The sequence below is a fragment of the Zonotrichia albicollis genome, chromosome 21, assembly GCF_047830755.1.
Source record: "Zonotrichia albicollis isolate bZonAlb1 chromosome 21, bZonAlb1.hap1, whole genome shotgun sequence".
NCBI lineage: Eukaryota > Metazoa > Chordata > Aves > Passeriformes > Passerellidae > Zonotrichia > Zonotrichia albicollis.
Window position 1 is genome coordinate 10,551,620 of NC_133839.1, and position 18,651 is coordinate 10,570,270.

At 48.9% G+C, this 18,651-nt stretch overlaps 2 protein-coding genes across 5 annotated transcripts in view; one reads left to right on the forward strand and one right to left on the reverse strand.

Annotated features, from left to right (window-relative positions):
* GSN (gelsolin) overlaps window positions 1-8,523 on the forward strand; it is a 23,553-nt gene extending 15,030 nt beyond the window's left edge. For all 3 annotated transcript variants that reach the window (XM_074556059.1, XM_074556058.1, XM_005491932.4), the window contains exons 4-17: window positions 218-379; window positions 583-732; window positions 1,536-1,625; window positions 2,534-2,666; window positions 2,885-2,973; window positions 3,154-3,369; window positions 3,968-4,101; window positions 4,584-4,674; window positions 4,861-5,031; window positions 5,649-5,823; window positions 6,102-6,226; window positions 6,388-6,465; window positions 6,891-6,951; window positions 7,189-8,523. In XM_074556059.1, the coding sequence (XP_074412160.1) occupies window positions 218-379; window positions 583-732; window positions 1,536-1,625; window positions 2,534-2,666; window positions 2,885-2,973; window positions 3,154-3,369; window positions 3,968-4,101; window positions 4,584-4,674; window positions 4,861-5,031; window positions 5,649-5,823; window positions 6,102-6,226; window positions 6,388-6,465; window positions 6,891-6,951; window positions 7,189-7,358 (1,845 nt within the window). In that variant the 3' untranslated portion in view covers window positions 7,359-8,523. The remainder of the gene's footprint in view (window positions 1-217; window positions 380-582; window positions 733-1,535; window positions 1,626-2,533; window positions 2,667-2,884; window positions 2,974-3,153; window positions 3,370-3,967; window positions 4,102-4,583; window positions 4,675-4,860; window positions 5,032-5,648; window positions 5,824-6,101; window positions 6,227-6,387; window positions 6,466-6,890; window positions 6,952-7,188) is intronic.
* Window positions 7,807-17,838, reverse strand: STOM (stomatin). Of its 2 annotated transcripts, XM_074556061.1 has the most exons (9): window positions 17,637-17,838; window positions 14,387-14,490; window positions 13,491-13,563; window positions 12,506-12,588; window positions 10,592-10,795; window positions 9,963-10,097; window positions 9,341-9,521; window positions 8,294-8,425; window positions 7,807-8,208 (listed from the first exon to the last, which is right to left on the reverse strand). In XM_074556061.1, exons 1-8 carry the CDS (start codon window positions 17,674-17,676, stop codon window positions 8,295-8,297), a joined length of 951 nt encoding a protein of 316 aa, XP_074412162.1. In that variant the 5' UTR covers window positions 17,677-17,838; the 3' UTR covers window positions 7,807-8,208; window position 8,294. The 2 variants fall into 2 exon arrangements, with proteins under 2 accessions (XP_074412162.1, XP_074412161.1); XM_074556060.1 differs by having other exon boundaries at window positions 7,807-8,425.
* Window positions 17,839-18,651: the final 813 nt, after the last annotated feature.

An 18,651-nucleotide genomic window follows, 5' to 3' on the forward strand; every position in this document is an offset into this window, starting at 1 on the left:
TTGTTACTTTTGTTCATTTAAAGTTGGTTGTGCTTTTTTTGAGGGTAACTGACATGGGTCCTTTTGCCTGCATTGATAAATAATTCCCAGTTTTATCAGTAGAGAAAGAGAATCCTGAGCTTGGGATAATTTCTGGTTGGCAGGACATGTTATACAGATGGGAATACACTCTTCCCCCAGCCCTGGTGTGAATCCTTGCTCCTGTGCTTCCCCCCAGGCTGGTGGTGTGGCTTCTGGCTTCAGGCACGTGGTTCCCAACGAGGTCACTGTGCAGAGGCTGCTGCAGGTCAAGGGCAGGCGGACAGTGCGGGCCACAGAGGTCCCTGTGAGCTGGGACAGCTTCAACACAGGGGACTGCTTCATCCTGGACCTGGGCAGTGTGAGTACCACGTCAAAGGCAGGGCTGGCAGAATTCAGGGGGCAGGAGGTGTCTGACCGTCACATGAGTTTTATTTTCCCCCACCCTGCTGAAGGATCCCAGTGCTGATCATCCTGAAACACTGACATTGCTCAGTCCCAGCTGAGTCCTGTCTCACCTGGAGAGGTGCTGTCATGCTCTGACACCACTTTGTCCTTCCCCAGAACATCTTCCAGTGGTGTGGCTCCCAGAGCAACCGGCAGGAGCGGCTGAAGGCCACGGTGCTGGCCAAGGGCATCCGGGACAACGAGCGCAACGGCCGCGCCAAGGTCTACGTGTCAGAGGAGGGATCCGAGCGCGAGGAAATGCTCCAGGTTATTCCCTCTGTGCCTCTCTGTAGTAAACCCCTCAGGTTTAGCCAGGGCCCCTTGGAGAATAGAATGCTGACACAGCGGCAAAGAAGTTTCCTGTCTCCAGGGACATCCGCCTTGTACCTTATCCCTATAGCCATGGAAGGCAATATTGTGTTAAACCCTACTATTGGTCACTTATGGTCACCCTAACACCTTTGCCATTGGTCAGGATTGGATCCAGGTCAAGGGTATAAAAGTAGCATACTGTACCCCTACTAACTCGGAAGAAGAAGAGCTGAGACCCTTCATAGACCCCTACAATAAAGCCATACTCGTGGAACAGCCAGCGTCTTCTGCTTCTCCTCTCTCTACCATCTGCTGGAGCCTTAGGCCAAGGGAAAAGCTACCTAGCAAGCAAAGCTGAAATCACAAGAGCTGCCTAATCACTAAGAGCTGAATATCTCCCTGCTTGCTAGGGGCTGACCCGCAGCCTTGGTCTGAGAGCGAGCTGGCTTCTGGCACCCAGTGCCCTTGGGGACTGAGCTCTGGAGCTGGAACAGCTTGCATAGGATAAGACCAAGCAAGGCTCATTTACCTCTCTCCCTGCTGCAGTGGCAAGTGGGGTGTGAAAGAAGGGTGGGGTGGGTGCTGTGAGTGGTATAAACACACAGCTCAGTGCAGAGCTGGTCCTCTGCCCCGCTGGGACTTCAGAGGGAATTTACGTGACTGATCTGGAATTCTCTTCCACTCATTCTCTTGACTGGAGCACCTGGGGAGGAAGATGCTCTTGGACTGGCTGGTAATGATTTTTCTCTCCCTCACAGGTTCTGGGACCAAAGCCCACTTTGCCAGCAGGAGTTTCTGATGAGACCAAAACCGACACAGCCAACAGGAAGCTGGCTAAGCTGTACAAGGTAATGAGGAGCCCTGACATAACTGTGGGGAGAGGGGAGTGATCTTTGTGAAATTGGGTGGAGATCAATAGCAGAGAGGAGCTGAGCTGCTCCAGGTCCTACTCCTGCCTCACTCTGCTTCTTAACAAGTTTTATGTATGAGCCTTGGTTGCTCACGCTGCATGTCCGTGTACTTTCTGTTGGTTTGTCACCACTTAGGACTGTAGTGAGACAGCTGGGACTTGCAGGAATTTTTGAGAGAAAGGTAGAGTGTGAAACAAATAAGGGAAAGAGGAAGTTTTCCTCTGTGCTGTCAGGCATTGTGTTAGGAAAGTGACAGGAAAGAACTGGAAACAGTGAGCCTGCAAAGCAGGACCTGCCCCTTTCCAATGCCCAGATGCAGCCATGACTTGGAAGGTGCCATTTGCCATCAGCTGTGTGAGTGGAGAAGAGTGTCCAAGACTTTTTGGGAGGAGTCTTCTCTAAGCAGCCTCTGGTATCCATGGAGTGAATATCTGATAAGATGCTTTGTTATGTGGCACTTTATGCATCAGTCAGTAGAGGAACTCAGATTTTTAACCCCACTTGATACAGGGAGGCTGTTCCAGTTACCCTTCAGTCCCTGTGTGCAGTTGGCTTGCTTTAGAAGATATTTCCTTTGCACTGAGGATATTTCTGATTTTGGACCAATCTCTCCTTGGTCCCAGCAGTATGTACTTTGCTAGAAATAATTGAAATCTTCAGAGTAAGTGTTATGTTTTTGCCACATTGTTACTGTGTCAGAGGTATCCTGTTTGAGCACAATAGTGCCTGCAGCAGCCAGTGCATTTCAATGGATTTCCCTTCCCCTCCCTGAGTCCTGAGCTGTGGCCACGGAGCAGCAGGGAGCAGAGGGTGCCTGATGTGACCTCTGTGCTGTGTTGTGACAGGTCTCCAATGGGGCTGGGAACATGGCAGTGTCCCTGGTGGCAGATGAGAACCCCTTCTCCCAAGCAGCCCTGAGCACAGATGACTGCTTCATCCTGGACCATGGCACAGATGGGAAGATCTTTGTTTGGAAAGGTACCTGAGAGAACTGGGAGAAAAGAATTAATATCAAAACTAGAAAGGTTGTTCTCTCTCAGCCATCACAGGCATGAAAGAGATCCAACAATGATCATTTGTTATTTGGCATCATTTATCTGGAAAGCTGGGCCCTTCTACTTTGGCAGAGGGTACCTGGGACAGTTTCTTCTCTGGGTAAGAAATCTTGACCCCCTTTCTTTCTATTTTCATTAAAGGCAAAGGTGCCAACTCTGAAGAGAAGAAGGCAGCACTGAAAACAGCCTCAGAGTTCATTGACAAGATGGGTTATCCCAAGCACACCCAGGTAAGGACCTGTGGCAGCCCCAAGCACGGGGGTCACTTTTCTGCCACATGGGCACAGCTGGTGGTTAAAGTTTCTTCCTCTCAGATACTCTTTTACCTTTTCCATGACCTCTTCTAAGAGTGAAGAGTAGATAAACCTGCTGTTCTTAGGGACATGGTTCTAAAGGCCCATTCCTTTCAGATCCAAGTCCTCCCTGAGAGTGGTGAGACACCTTTGTTCAAGCAATTCTTCAAGAACTGGCGGGACAAGGACCAGACAGAAGGGCTGGGGCAGCCTCACGTGTCTGGCCACGTTGCCAAGATCGAGCAGGTCCCTTTCGACGCTGCCACCCTGCACAGCTCCAAGGCCATGGCTGCCCAGCACGGCATGGAGGATGATGGCACTGGCAAGAAGCAGGTCAGTGGTGGCACAATCCCTCTGGGAAGCTTTCCAGACTTTTCTTTGCTACTTGATGGCCTTGCTGCAAGAGCCAGGAGGCCGCAGAGCCATCAATGCTGAGGTCTTGGAACTACTGGGGGAATTTCTGACACCAGAAATAGCAGCAGGGTCTTGAAAGCCCTGCAGAAAAGTGGGCTTGATTGTGATTCCACAATTTCCCTGCGCTGTGGACATGAGTTTATTCCTCTTCCTCCTGATTATTCTCCCTGTTGCCATCCCGTGTATGAATGTCTTGGAGCACCTGGGTTCGTGACTTTGAGCATAGAAGCAGGGGTGGAGCTGGGCTTGAACGGGCTGGGGGCTGTCCAGAAGCTCACAGCGGGCCCGGGCGAGGTTTGGCTGTTTAAAGCGCCCAGAAAAGCCTCAAAGCTCCGCTCGGGACCCGCCGTGGAGCGGATGGGAATTGTCCCGTCAGGTTCCGGCAGAGGGCGCGGCAGCACCGCCGGCTGCGGGATGCGGAATTTGGGGATAATTCGGGGATAATTCGGGGATAATTCGGGGATAATTCGGGCCGGCAGTGCGCTCGCTCTGCAGCGCCTCTGCTCCTCTCCGCCAGATCTGGAGAATAGAAGGCTCCGAGAAGGTGCCGGTGGACCCCGCCACGTACGGGCAGTTCTACGGCGGGGACAGCTACATCATCCTGTACGATTACCAGCACGACGGGAAGCGGGGACAGATCATCTACACCTGGTACGGGACTTACCCTGGGGCACGTCGGGAAACGCTGGGGCTGCGTGGGGCTGCGAGTCCACTGGGAAAATCGATCACTGCTGGTTCCCAATTCTAGAGGATCTTTGGGGGATAAAGTTTCACCCTGGATAACTTTCCCTTGCAAACCAAACGATACCAGAGGTCTGGGATGTTTCATTGGAAGTGGAGCAATGGAGAGAATTACTGTGTGAACATTTTGTTTTCCATCCCCCCCCAGTTATTACTCCCTTCTTTGGATCAAGCTCTGCTTATCTAGGAAAGTGCTGCTTATCTAGGAAAGGTTCTTATCTCCCCCTGTACTCACTGTGCTACAATAGAGGATAAGGAATTTCTCCTTTGTGCTGAAGGAAGTGCTGCAGAGATTCAGTATCAAAGGGTTCCCTTACATCTCCTTGATCTCTGTAAGGTGTGTGTGGTTAGAAAGGCTGAGAATAAAGCTGGGATTTGGCTTTGCTCTCCAGGCAGGGCGCCGACTCCACGCAGGATGAGATTGCAACCTCTGCATTCCTCACAGTACAGCTGGATGAGGAGCTGGGAGGCACCCCTGTGCAGGTAAAGAGACCCAGCAGAAACCAACCCCAACACTGGGGGAATAAAGAATATATTTTTTTATATATGTATTAAACATCTGGCCCAGCTGGGTGCTCTGTGAATATTCCAGCTCAACAGAGGGTTGTAAAAGCCATTTCTGGTTAGTCTTGCACTCCTCAAAACTGACAGGGAGTTTCCTTTTTTCAGAAACGAGTAGTGCAAGGGAAAGAGCCCCCTCACCTGATGAGCATGTTTGGTGGAAAGCCCTTGGTTGTTTACAAGGGTGGGACCTCGAGGGAAGGAGGCCAGAGCGCTCCTGCGGCCACGCGGCTGTTCCAGGTGCGCTCCAGCACCTCCGGAGCCACCAGAGCAGTGGAGGTACGTGGGTACAGCCAGCCCTGGGGGGGTGTGTACAGCCCATGATGGCAACAGGATCCACTGGAGACTGCAGTTCCCTCCATGGAAGAGGAACTTGGGCCAGGACACGCTTCAGAGCCCCAGTGCTCTGAGAGAAAACGCACACAAACCCCTCTGTGCAACGACAAAGGGAGGGTAAATCCTGCCGAGGAGAGGGCAGTGGTTTGTGGCTGCAGGAACTCCCCACGTTTCCAGCTTCAAGAGGCCTGTCCTTGTTGACACAGAGGGGTTGCTGTTAATGATTGATCAGTGTTGGCAGCACTGCTCTGCCATGGGCTGCCCGGTGAGCTCCTCAATCTCCTGCCATAACCACCAGGAGTGGCACAATGACAGCCAGGCATTCCTGCTATAGATCATGTGTACCTGTAATCACACACTGAAAGAGTTATTTACTCTTCCCCTGTGGAAAATCTAACTCATCACTTAGATACAGGGAATACACAACACATCTGACAGCTTTACATGCTCATATGGAAAATCTTGTTTGCAGTTTATTCAACTGGAGGTTCTGGTTTGATTTTGAAAGCTCCCTGTAGAGGATGGTTACACCTGACACCTGCAGTGTTCCTTCTTTTCAGCTGGATCCTACAGCCAGTCAGCTGAACTCCAATGATGCCTTTGTCCTGAAAACTCCCTCTGCTGCCTACCTGTGGGTTGGCCAAGGAGCCAGCAACGCTGAGAAATCAGGAGCACAGGAGCTGCTGAAGATTCTGGGAGCTCGCCCAGTACAGGTTGCTGAGGGCAAAGAGCCAGGTGAGGGGGTCACGGTGGAGTCTGAGATCATTTCTGTGTAACTGCACACCCTCAGCAATTATTTCATGGGTATTCTGTCTCCCAGAACAAGATGTGGACATGGGCAAGAGGGGCTTCTCAGGGTATTTTCATTGTTTAACAGCGCTCTCATGTATGTCTGCAGGCCATTGGGACTTTCTGACCTGGAAGAACGCTTCGAGTCCTGCCCAAACCATAACCCTGGTGTGGTTGCATGAGCAGGAGAAGCATCAGTCTCTCTCTCTCTCTCTGTTTTCCAGACAATTTCTGGGCAGCCTTGGGTGGCAAAGCTCCGTACCGCACCTCGCCCCGCCTCAAGGACAAGAAGATGGACACGCACCCCCCGCGCCTCTTCGCGTGCTCCAACAAGAGCGGCCGCTTCACCGTGAGTGCCTGGGGGATGCATCCAGCACCCGCCTGGCACGGGGGACAGGCTCAGCCCAGCTGCTCTGAGCCCCCCAGCAGCTTACACCTGATCTTTGTGTGGTCTGTCCTGTGCAGATAAAGTAAATGAAGCCTGTGCTCATCTGAACTCTGTTTTTTCAGATTGAAGAAGTTCCTGGAGATCTGACTCAGGACGACCTTGCCACAGATGATGTGATGCTCCTGGACACATGGGATCAGGTATGCCACGTTTACAGGGGGACAAGAGGAGCTAAGAATAGGCACAGATTGGTTCTAGATTGAGACCTGAACCACAATAGCCAGAGGTGCTGTTATATTACAGATTCAGCACACATCAGCCACATGGCAACTCAGGGCTGAATTTTGATGTTTTATGGAAAAATGTTCAAACATCTGCTACTTTCCCCTGACATTAAGCTAGTGTAGAATTTGTTCAAGGGTCTACAATGCATGTAGATAAAATGCAGGCAAAAAACTTCCCATTATTGACCAACAGAGCTTTGGCCATGTTGGTTGGCAACCCAGGCGCACCAACATGAGGATTTTCTGGTTTGTGTCATGCTCTGTTCACTGAGGCTTCATCTAAATTATCCCTTCATAAAGAGAATTATTGATGCTGAAGTAATTAATATTTTTATCTTTAGGTCTTTGTATGGATTGGGAAAGACGCCCAAGAAGAAGAAAAGACTGAGGCACTGAAGTCTGGTAATGTCACATTTTCCTCTCTGAACTATCCCTTTCTCCTTTTCCCACTGTGTGATCATGACTCAGGCAATTCATATTCTGACAGGCATAGATAAAACCATAGGGGGTCCAAACTTTCAGCGGGTGTTTTTGTTCAAATGGCCCATGTGAAGCTGCCTCTGTGGCAGCCCTTTGGCCCCAGCTGAGCTGCTGCTCTGCAGGGCTGGTGCTCAGTGAGCTCCCTCCCTGTGTCCCCAGCCAAGCGCTACATTGACACAGACCCCTCCACGCGGGACAAGAGGACCCCGGTGACCATTGTCAAGCAGGGCTTTGAGCCTCCCACCTTCTCTGGCTGGTTCCTGGGCTGGGATGATGACTACTGGGCTGTGGATCCCCTGCAGAGAGCAATGGCAGATGTGGATGTGTGAGCAATGTTTGAAACAGAGCAAGTTCAGTGCCTTCAGTGCCTTCAAGAGCTCCTTCCTCCTGCAGGATGTATGTTAACGAGGGAATGATGTTAATAGCCAATTAGCTGTGCAATAATTTCCGAAAACAATCATGACCAGTCATTGACCCTACTCCTTGCTTTGATTATATTTAATACAATAAAGCTTGTATGAAATATGGGAAGAACAGAAATGGTGGGGTTTGTTATGAAGAAGAAAACATTAAAGAGCAGCTGTAGATCCCATGTTTGAACACACCTTAGAAACCAAAACCTCCTTTGTGCCACCTTTTGCACATGGACTTTTTAGTAAAATGTTACAGAAATTATTTTGAGGAGTTTGGAACTGCTTTGCTTTCCCCTCTTCAGAATTATATGCATTTGAGCCCCTGACAAACAGTATTTTACTCTTTCAGAAACTCACTCATACGTAAACAGCATGTTTTTTTATTCAGGATGAGAGCAAAAAAGCATCTTGTGCTATCAACAAGAATTCACAGGGGTGGCACCTGCAGCAGCAGCGGGAGTTACAGGGTGACTCATCTTCCCCAAGGATTAACCTGGAGCTGTGCTGTGGCTCTGCTTCCCACTCCAAGTGCCTGAGCACAGCAATGCTAATTATTCCAGCTTTGTTAACTGTTTCTCCCGCTCCCAGCCAGAAGTTAAGCTCAGCTTACATCAGCTGCCACCTTGACAAACACAGAGTATATTGCTTTGGTGTTGCAGAGGAAAACCTGCCCAGCAGACAGGCAGAAAAACAACAGCACTTGGGCATCTCCTGCCAGTGACAAAGGCACAGCGTGTCGAGGCACAGGTACCCAGGCCTAAATCACCTGTAAATACAGAGCTGATTGGAGCAGAAAGGGCATAAGAAACTACTTAAGGAGTTATGCTGGCCAGTGGGAGAAGGGCACTTACATCAGTGGTCTTGTGTTTTCAGTTCCACTGCCTCGTCCCAGATTCTATGGAAGTCAGACTCAATGCTGGTGGCAGCCTGACGAGTCTTAGTCTTGCCTACGTTGGCTCCACCTCTTCTGTTATTAATCCGTTCTACAGGGGTACAAAACAGGAAGTTTAACAGCTTGGGTTATGTGAACTGAGGCCCAGCTGCTTTGAGGTTGAAATGTAAACCCTTATTGACACAACAACCACTCCAGGTCTGCAGAGAGCAGCACCAACAGGTAAAGCACCAGTGCAGTGCCTTCTGTTAAACACCACTTGTCCCTGCTGCTAGTTACAGACATGTCATTTCCTAGAGAAATATGGTTGTAGATCTGGATAAAATGCAGCACTTTGGTTTTTAAAACATTTTTAGGAGAAACAGATGTAGAGCTTTTTCAGTGCTTTAAAGCAGTGCAACTCTATGCAGACACAGCCTCATAACAAGGGCAGCCCATCGGTGACCACAAGCACGTTGTATCCATAACTACGGCATGTTTGTGCCATTCATGGGTGGCAGAAAGTCAGAAAGTTTCACTAACAACTGTTTCTCATCAATGGGGACTGGTTTAGAGAACACGAGCCTGATTTTCAGGAGCCTCCAGGACACTATTCCACTTCCCTTGCAGGGCTACAGACCCACTTTGTAGAAGGAATAATCCCAAATGTTGGATCACCTCTACCACAACTGGTTTTCTCTTCTATTTGAAAAGGAAGTTTTGGATTAGAGGTGTTCCACCCGGGACAATATGGATAGAGGTGTTCCAACCAGGACAATATGGATAAAGCTTAGTTAAGATCACAACCTGCTTGTACTCCTTCTGAGAGGCTTTCAACTTCAGATATTGCGTGTCCACATTCACAAACATTGCATACAAGTTCTATAACACACTCAATAAAACAAAAAGGTTCCTCAGCAAACCCACTTTGCTAACACTGCCGCCAGCTACAATACACAGTGAACTCAGTGCTGCAAACATGGGCTGACCCCGAGCTCGCCCCTCCCAGTCTCCTACTCTGTCCCACCTAGGAGGCCCTGCAGGAGGTTTATGGGCAGGGGGAAGACGATGGTGGAATTCTTCTCGGCAGCGATGGTGGTCAGGGTCTGCAGGTAGCGCAGCTGGAGAGCAGCAGGAGACTCTGTGATCACCATGGATGCCTCCTTCAGCGCCTTGGACGCGTTCATCTCCCCCTCGGCCGCGATCACCTGCGGAGGCAAACGGGTCACACTGAGCCTGGTCCTCAACCTGAACCCCAAACAGGAGGAGCAGGGAATGCACAGGCTGATCTCAGCCCTAGGCAGGAACCACCCTGCTCAGGGACCTGCCCTGGGCACGTGCTTCCACCAGTCACAAGCTGCTCCTGTTTGCTCTCCAGGCCCCAGTGCCTGCTGTCCTCCCATCCAGAATGCAGGATCACAAAAGCTGACATCAGGTCTTGAGAATGCAATGCAAGTATTTATTCTGTCTTCAAAAGCTTTTGTGCTTCTTCCAGCACTGCCTCTCAAAACCAGAGGCACTCCCCACAGATAGCTGAAATTACTTTCTCCCTCAAGCTGTACTTTTTTGTATCTACAAGGGCTTGAGAGAGAATGGTGTATTTCTTACTTGGGAAAAACCAAATCCAGCCCCCAGGCTGATGTCATTACCTTGGCTCTTGCCTCCCGGGCAGCCTCTGCTTCTGCAGCCATGGCTCTCTGCAGCTGGACAGGTAACTTCACATCCTTGATCTCCACACGTTCCACCTTAATGCCCCAATTATCTGTTGCCTCATCAAGTGTGGCCTACAGAAGGCAGGACACGTAAGTGAAGCCACACACCTGCCTCAAACTAATACCCAAATATGAAAAATGACCAATAAATCAAATGAATTCTCTTCAAATTCTCAGACCTTCAGGGCTTTAGTATTTGTAGTATGATGTGACAGCTAAAACAGCACAACTGTTTTAAAGTAACAAAAACTCCCAGGGCTTGATTAATGAATTGAAGGAGTTCTGTGGCACAGTTTCCTTCCACAGTGAAGGAGTGACACAAGGATCCAGGGAAGCCATCCTCTCCTGTATCCCTCATTCCCACATGCTAGCCCCACTGGCCCCTGGTGCTTTAGTCCCTCATTCTTATTTTACACAGTGCCCTCCCAAGAGATCTTGTCAGGGCTTTGCCCACAGCTCCAAATGACAACTGATCACTCAGAGATAAAATAAATCCCCACCTTTAAGTGATCCATGGCATTGCTGCTTTACCTGCTGTGTGATGGATTGCTCCAAGATGCTCCTACCTGCATGCTGCGGGCAATTTCCTCCCGGTCAGAGAGGATCTCAGCGAGGCTTTTGGTGCCCAGGACGTTCCTCAGGGTGGTCTGTGCCAGGAGCCGGGTGGCTGAGTCGGCGTTGGTGACGTTTGCCACAGCCAGGGTGGCGTTGTGCACCCTGTAATAAACCACTCCATCCACGTTGACTGTCACCGAGTCCTTGGTCAGGATCTGAAAAGCAATGGGGAAAGTACAGAATATTCCATAAATACAAGGTTAATTATTAAGACAATCACATATTTGTTTTACTACACCAAGCCCTGGTTTCCCACTGTCTTGAAAACCAAAGTCCTTATACACATATGCTGCATGTGAACGTGCCCCAGTGTTTTCACAAACTTCCCAGTACAGCTCTGAAAAGCTGAGACTAATTATGGGATTAGAAACTTGTCAGTGAAAAAAGCACATTCCATTCACTTTGCCCTAATGTTATTTTTAACCCACTTCTTCGAAAACACAGAGGAATCTGTAAGTCATATCACTGACAGGAAAAAGAGAAAAGGCAGAAATTATTTACTCTGAAATTCATCTTCACCTGAGAAGGTTTAACCAGTGACTCTGGCAAGGAATCACACCCAGGCAGGTCCCAGTGCTGCCTTTCAGGGAGCTTTCCCCAGGGCTGTGTGAGGCAGCCTGACAGCAGGGCTGTGGGACTGTGCTGCACAGCTGCCCCTCCTGGGACAGGAGGGTGCCACTGCTCAGGGGAGCTCACAGAACCTCGTTCCATGGTACACAATTCCCTTCAAGATTCACCTGCCCTGTCCCTTCCCAAACGACCTCTCTTAGCAGGCTTTTCATAACACAAAGCTAAAGAATGAGTAGCATGCACAGAAATCATGTTGAGCAAATAAAAATTGATTTCTGCCCCTATGTAAGGAACACAAACAAACCTAAATCCATAAGCGTAATTTAATCAAGTCAAAAGAAAAACTGGATTACTGATGGCCTCACTAATGGCACATCAGCAGCTGCAAGCACATTCTGCCTGCCAGTGATTAGGTTTTTCCCAATTACCCTTTAGAGTGTACCAGGACAGCTGCCATTTGTCTCAATCTACAACTAACCATGAGCAACAAGCCCACAGCACATCTGACAGGAAACAGATGCAGCACACGGGTTGAAGGGAGCATCTCTGTGTCTCAAAATGCACCTGATACAGTTATATGAGTGATATATATGAGTGATACAGTTATAACCATCAGGATACAACTTATTTTTAGCGGGACACTTGGGTTTTATTCTTTTGCTATCCATTGAGTTGCACTGAGTTCAGCTGGCTTAATGCTCTGGAGACATTCTGCTACAAAGTTAGGATGTCCAAGGAAAATCAGACTAGAAATCAAAGTAATTTTTTTGTTCTTTAGGACCTGCCATGGGTGTTCCTGTGCAGGGCAGGGCACAGGAGCCACGTGCACACCAACCCAACAAAGGGAGCTGACCACTCATTCCCCCAGTTGCTATAAATACCATTGATGTATATTCCAATTTCATCCCATTACTTGAGCCAGTTTATACATGTAGATAAATTGGCACAGGACAGATCCCTGCTGTGCCTGGAAATCTTCCAGATTTCACAGAGGCAATTAGGGAATGTAGTATGAAGCCCAGCAGCCTTCGTTCCAAAGCCCTCCCATTCCAGCTCTCAGGCAGTATTCAATTATCTCATTTGGTCCTCAGAGCATCATCTGTCTTCTTTCAGTGCTCTTCCCTTACTGGATGACATTTCTAAGGGATATATGTATTCTTCACAATACACTGCACCTGCACAGGGAATCTGTACTCAAACTGCACATTACCCAATACTGAGAGGGGAGAAGGAAAAGCAAAGTGCACAAAATTCTGCAAGGACTTTAGTAGATGCAAAGGCAAATGCAAACTCACCTCCTGAGGAGGGATATCAAAAGTGATGGTTCTCATATCAACTTTGATGAAGCTGTCTGTGCAAGGCAGGACAAAAAACAAACCTGTGCCAAAAAATCCATTCAAGAAGATGTGAAAATGAGTCATTAGAGCAGACAAAGCTTGTTAATGCAATAAGGTGAAATCCAGCTGTTGTGGCTGTGCAGCTCTTTGTGAGGAACTCAGCAGCACAACACTTGTTGGTGGCTTCCAAACCAAGGTAAGATTTTCAAAAATGCATGCTGAGAAACTTCAATTTATCTGGATATCATTTACTTAGAGATTTTTCACATTTAGAAATAAAACAGCCTCAAAACTATTAACAACTACTTTTAAAAATGTTCCCCACACAGTTATTTGTGGAGCCTAATTCTGGCAAGCACCAATCTCCTGCCTTTTGTTCTGGTGGCTCACTGAGATTCTTCAGCTTTCCAGCAATGTGAAACATTGCAAAGCCTGGGTGAAAATGAAGGAAGAAGCCATTGCCCCTTTGTCACTTTGAGCAGCAGGAGCAACAGCTGAAAATAACATTCTTCCAGGCTGCAGAGTTTCTAACAACTTGTCAAAACCATCAAATACTCTACTGGCTTCTGTTACTTTTGAAGGACATTGAGGCTTTCAGACTCATTGGGTTTAACTGATACATTAAACTTCTTTTTTCAAATAACCCATTTGATGCCATTATTCCTCCCTTTACATTTAGTGCTTTTGATTCTGCCTGCAGATCATACATTAACAAAGGAGAGCTGGGTAGAATTAAGTTTGCTGCCTTCTCAATCCAGAGTACAAATCAGAACTTTATGAGCGGGAAGAGACCCACGAGGCTCCTAAATTCCTGTTGTAACACATCCTCTTACTGGAAGTTACAGAATTCTTGAGAAATCCATTTGCCACTTTACTGCAATGTCTCTACAGCATGATTGTTTTGCTGGTGACTAATTGGAGGAAATTGCTGTCCAGGACATACCTGGTCCCTTTGCTCCCCCTTTCAGGATGCGTCCAAGGCGGAAGATGATGACGCGCTCGTATTCCTTGATAACCTGGAACAGATTGTTGGATGTCATGCACATGATGGATTCCAAATTATGTACACACCAGGCTAGGGCAGTCTTGAGTCTCAAATTTAATACACACTTCTCTACTGGCTGCTTTTGAGAATTTTAGCTAAAACTTTATTGTCAAAAAGCAAAGAGCAAAAGGAAAATATCATGACAATAGTCCACAAGAAATATTCCTCAGACTCTCAACAGGACGGCACCTGGGCAGGTTCAGACACCAGCAGAGCCATCAGGAATATCCTGGCAACAACACACCAAAGTGCAACATTTGTGACCCAGCAGGGATTTTTCCAGCTCCAATTCTGATGCCACACCAGCCAAGCCAGGAGGAAATAACTCCTCCTGTGTGGAACTGCAAACATCAACCCCAGAGTGATCACAGGCAGCACTGCGTCTTCAAATGTGTCACGTGCAGCCACGTCCATGTACGTAATTACAGATTTCTATTTACACACTTCATATTTACATGAGTGATATACAGGGAGATATCTTTAAAAAAAATAAGTTCTCTAAGAGTAGTTATGGGTTCTTGCAATTATTCTGATCCTTCAAATGTGCTTATTTACTAATGACAGCTGGACAGATGTAGTGAAGACATCAATGCAGGAATTATTTTGACCAAATATTATAAAACCACTTTTATTTTTTGTTTGAATGCACTGCAGTGTTGAGGTCTACTATAGCTCAAGAAAGAGCAGAGCTAGATTAATTTGTGTTTATTTTCTCAATAAATCCAATTGAGAACAATAATAGCCACTCTGCATTGCTGAAAGTTTTAATCCACTTTAGCAGTGAACGATTTTACCTTTATGCACATCCATATTGTTATAGGAAATGTAATAACAGTGAAAACAATCGAGATCAGCACCAGGATCGATCCACAGAAACCGAGGCCAGAGTTGTCATCATCTACAAAAGAGCAGAAATTGTCACTTTTTAAAACCAAGAGTGCCTATTAAAGTGCCTAAACTGGATATTTATGTTAAGTGTTCCTAGAAATAAGTCACTGTTAGCACTACTCCTCTGGCCAAATACATTAGGTTTAGATCCAAAAATCAAATTAAAAGCCAAATTCTGCTTTGATTTTCATCAGTCTCTAAGTTGTGCAATACAGCTGAGGGCAGAATGCTGTCCAAGCAGCATTTATGCACAAGTGTACCAGCACTGAAGTTTCAATTCCCAAAGGCCTTTCTCTCCCCAAGTTCTTGTAGCAGAGTGACTCGCAGGCAGCAGTGGAAATCGTGTTCCTCTGTTTCCTGACAAGTCAGAGGAACCTCATGGAAGGGGTAGAGCACAAATGCCCCCAGCCTGCCAGCTCTGGGGCAGCACTGCTGGCACTGGGTCTGTTCCAGCTGTAAGGGGTGCACATCTAAGCAAACCACAATTCTCACACCGTTGGATCTGGGAGGTTGGATAAGACGAGGTATAAGATTAGCTGGATGGGAAATAAAACCTCCATAAAGAATTTCTTGGCCAGAAGCTCCTCATGCCTTATTCCTCTGTCAATGGAAGACGCCTGAAGGTAACTCTGGGATCAAATAACGAGCTGGTGGTTTCAAAAGCTCCCCAGCTAAAGCCATGCCAAAATGTGGCCTGGGAGGCATCCTCAGAGCTACAGGAAGTCTCTTATCCTGCCAGCTGAGACTCCTAACGGGCTGCCAGGAGCCTGCTGCCAAGCAGGGATGTCCCTGAGTGTCCCAGCACTCACAAACATCACCCTCCTACTCTGGAGATTCGGAATTTCATGTAGAAGTCACACCTGAAATGATGTCAGATTTCAAGACTGAGCAAAGAGGATGCTTTATTTAGCACCAATGTGTTGTTTTTCACAATACGAGAAGGGAGAGAGATGCTGTCTTGTGGAAAACTCAATGAGACACAAGTGACATGGCTGGCATTTGTGGGATGAGCGAGTTCTGCAGCTCCTGGAGGTGATTCCCATCCCTGCCCATCCCACAGGTGGAAAACAAGGGCTTGACCCCACACCAAGTGCTGGCTGAGTATCCCTAAACCGCCACTGGAATCTTCTCTGAGCTAAAAGGCAGGCAAGCCCCCACCTTGGATTTATGGCCTGCTGTGGTGGGCAAGTCTAAGCAGGCAATAAAAAAAATGCAAATATTCTTGAGCAACCTTTTTGAAAAATAAACCACAAGGAGAAGGGTTATTAAAAAATAAAAACAAAAACTTAATTGAATCAGCCTTCAATGCCTTTAAGGCTGACTGGAACAGTTACCATTACTTTAGCAAGAAATTATCACTTGGACCATCAAACTGTATTAAGAATTTATAATACACACTTAGTGCTGGAGGCTAAGATGGAAGGGGAAAGTTCTCGTTACAGCTTGAGTGTGGCACATGGTTCATTTGTGATTTATTTCCTTCTGCAAAGACTCCACAATCCAAACAAGCACACCACAGTCAAACACACAAAATGTGCCCTGATGAAAACGAAACGCCAATTTCAAAGTGAATTACGTGTCTTCACAGATGCTTCACAGAGCATTTCAGATGGGAAAAACCCAAAATTTCAACATCTAATAACCAAAACTACATCTAATGCCACTTACTCCATATTTTATTGTGATCACATGAGAGCTGCAGGAGAAACCACCTCAGCAGCGTGTTCAGGAAAGGCTTGCAGAGACAAGATTGACACCGATGTGACCGTGGTGAGGTATTAATAACTAGCAGAGTTACACATGAAATGCAGATCCTCTCCAAAGATACCAGAGCCAGGATGTGCCACTGGGCACCAGGGCCAAAGAGATCCACAGTTATTTATACAACAACTCAAATTACCCAACCAAAGGCTTCATACACAAAGCTTTCTTATAAATACATTTCCTGCTCTGGCTGCAAACGAGAAAAGTGTAGAATAAATCAGGACTTTGCCTGTTTCTGAACAATGGAAGTAACAGGAAAACATGCCAGCTTCCAGTAAGTGAGACTGCCAGTAGTGCTCAGTGCATCATCTCCAAAATGCCTCCTAACTGGAGGACAAAACCCACATCAATAACGATACCAAGAAGTAAAAATTCAGTACAACCCATCACCCCACCTGAGGACTTCTACCACTACCTCCAGTCACACCTAGACAGGATTTGGCTTTGGTGAAAAGCCACAGTAGTGTCAAAAAACAATCTTTAAGTTCTTGTTCTTGTTCACTGGTCCAGCAGTAACAGTAAACAAAGATTACTTCTGTTGACTCTGTCATCATTTCCGTAGTTTCCCCCTCAGTGACCCGAGTTACTGCACAGGAAAGGAAATCGCACACCACAGAAACCCACCCGAGTTACGCCACCGGGGCAGCTCCCGGTGATGCTCCGGCACGGAGCGGTGTGAGGACCTGCCGGGAATCGCCACCTGCGGCCACGGTACCCGAGGGGGGCAGCGGGGTCAGTGCCCCGTTAACCGGGGCTGGGGCTCAGCATCCCCCGTTAGCCGGGGCTGGAGGCTCAGCATGCCCCGTTAATCGGGGCTGGGGCTCAGCATCCCCCGTTAGCCGGGGCTGGGGCTCAGCATCCCCCGTTAACCGGGGCTGGGGCTCAGCATCCCTCATTAACCGGGGCTGGAGGCTCAGCATCCCCCGTTAACCGGGGCTGGGGGCTCAGCATCCCTCATTAACCGGTGCTGGGGCTCCGCATTCCCCGTTAGCCGGGGCTGGGGCTCAGCATTCCCCGATAGCCGGGTAACCGGTTCAGCAGCCCCCGTTATCCGAGGCTGGGGGCTCCGCATTCCCCGTTAGCCGGGGCTGGGGGCTCAGCATTCACCGATAGCCGGGGCTGGCGTCGCTCCGGAGCCGCCGGTGACCCCTCGGCGGCCGGGGCTCCGGGAAGCGGAGGCTGCCCGGGAAGCGAAGCACAACCGCTCCTCGCTCCTCCCGCGGGCTTAACTTCGATGAAGCATCTTCAAACTTCCCTCCTCGACTAAATGAAGCAAGAATTAAAACCGGGACAAAAAAGCGGAGAGAGAGATCCACGAAGGCGCCCCGCGAGGAGCGGCCGCTGCGGGGCCGTTTGGTGACAGCCCCTGCCCGCTCCCCCTGCGGCCGTTACCTGCAGGCCGCCGGGGCTTGCCAGCTTCCTCGTCTGGCATGGTCCCCGGGTCCCCTCAGAGCCGCCTCGGCGTCAGTCCCGCGTCCCCTCCGAGCCGCCTGTGCGCTGCCCGGCTGTCACCGCCACCGCCGCCGCCGCTCCCGCCGCCTCAGCACGGCGGCCCCGTCGCGGCTCCCTCGGCGCCGCCTCAGCGCAGCCGCCACGCGCCCGCCCCGCCCCGCCCCGGCCGCGCGCTCCGGAAGGGGCCGCCCGCCCCCGCCGCCAGGGGGCGCCACCGCCGCTGAGGGCGTGAGGGAGCGGCCATGGAGCGACCCCCGCCCGCCGCCGCGCCCGGGCCGGGACAGCGGAGGGGCAGCGGCCCAGGGCAGGGAAGGCAGAGAGGACCGAAGGAAAAGGCAGGGAGACCGAAGGAAAAGGCAGGGAGGACCGAAGGAGAAGGCACGGAGTGAGCGGCCGGCCCTTCGGGCAGCCATCGCCTGAGGTGAGTGAGCCCCGGGCATCCCCTCGTGAGGGGAGCAGCGGGGAAAGTTCCAGCTGCCCCGGCCTCGTGTTTCGTTTAATGTTCTGTGAGGTTTTATTGCTTTTCTTCCTCACGTTCTCTTACTCTCACGTGGAGAGTTGGGATCTTTCTCCCCTTTTGGAAGAGGCCAGAGTAACAATTTCTGCTGCTTTCCAAGGTCCATCCACAGAGACAAAGTCTGTGCAAAAGTACATCACGCACACAGTCATTGCATACCAGATAGTTAAATCTGACAAGAGTTCCAAACTCCAGTTCAATATTAGTGTGAGTTATGAAGTCCATAAATAATTACTGGCTATTCTTTAACCTTTATTTCTCTATGGCATATTGATAATTAGTGGGCACGTGCAAACGTGCATCTGTCACGTTATACTGTGTACTGAGGGCAATTGCTTCTTCTTCATAAAACTCATTGCAGCCTATGAACAAAAATGGTATTAGACTACTAAAATACTTTTATTTTTAGTGTTGATGTTATTCTGTGTTAAACTCTTC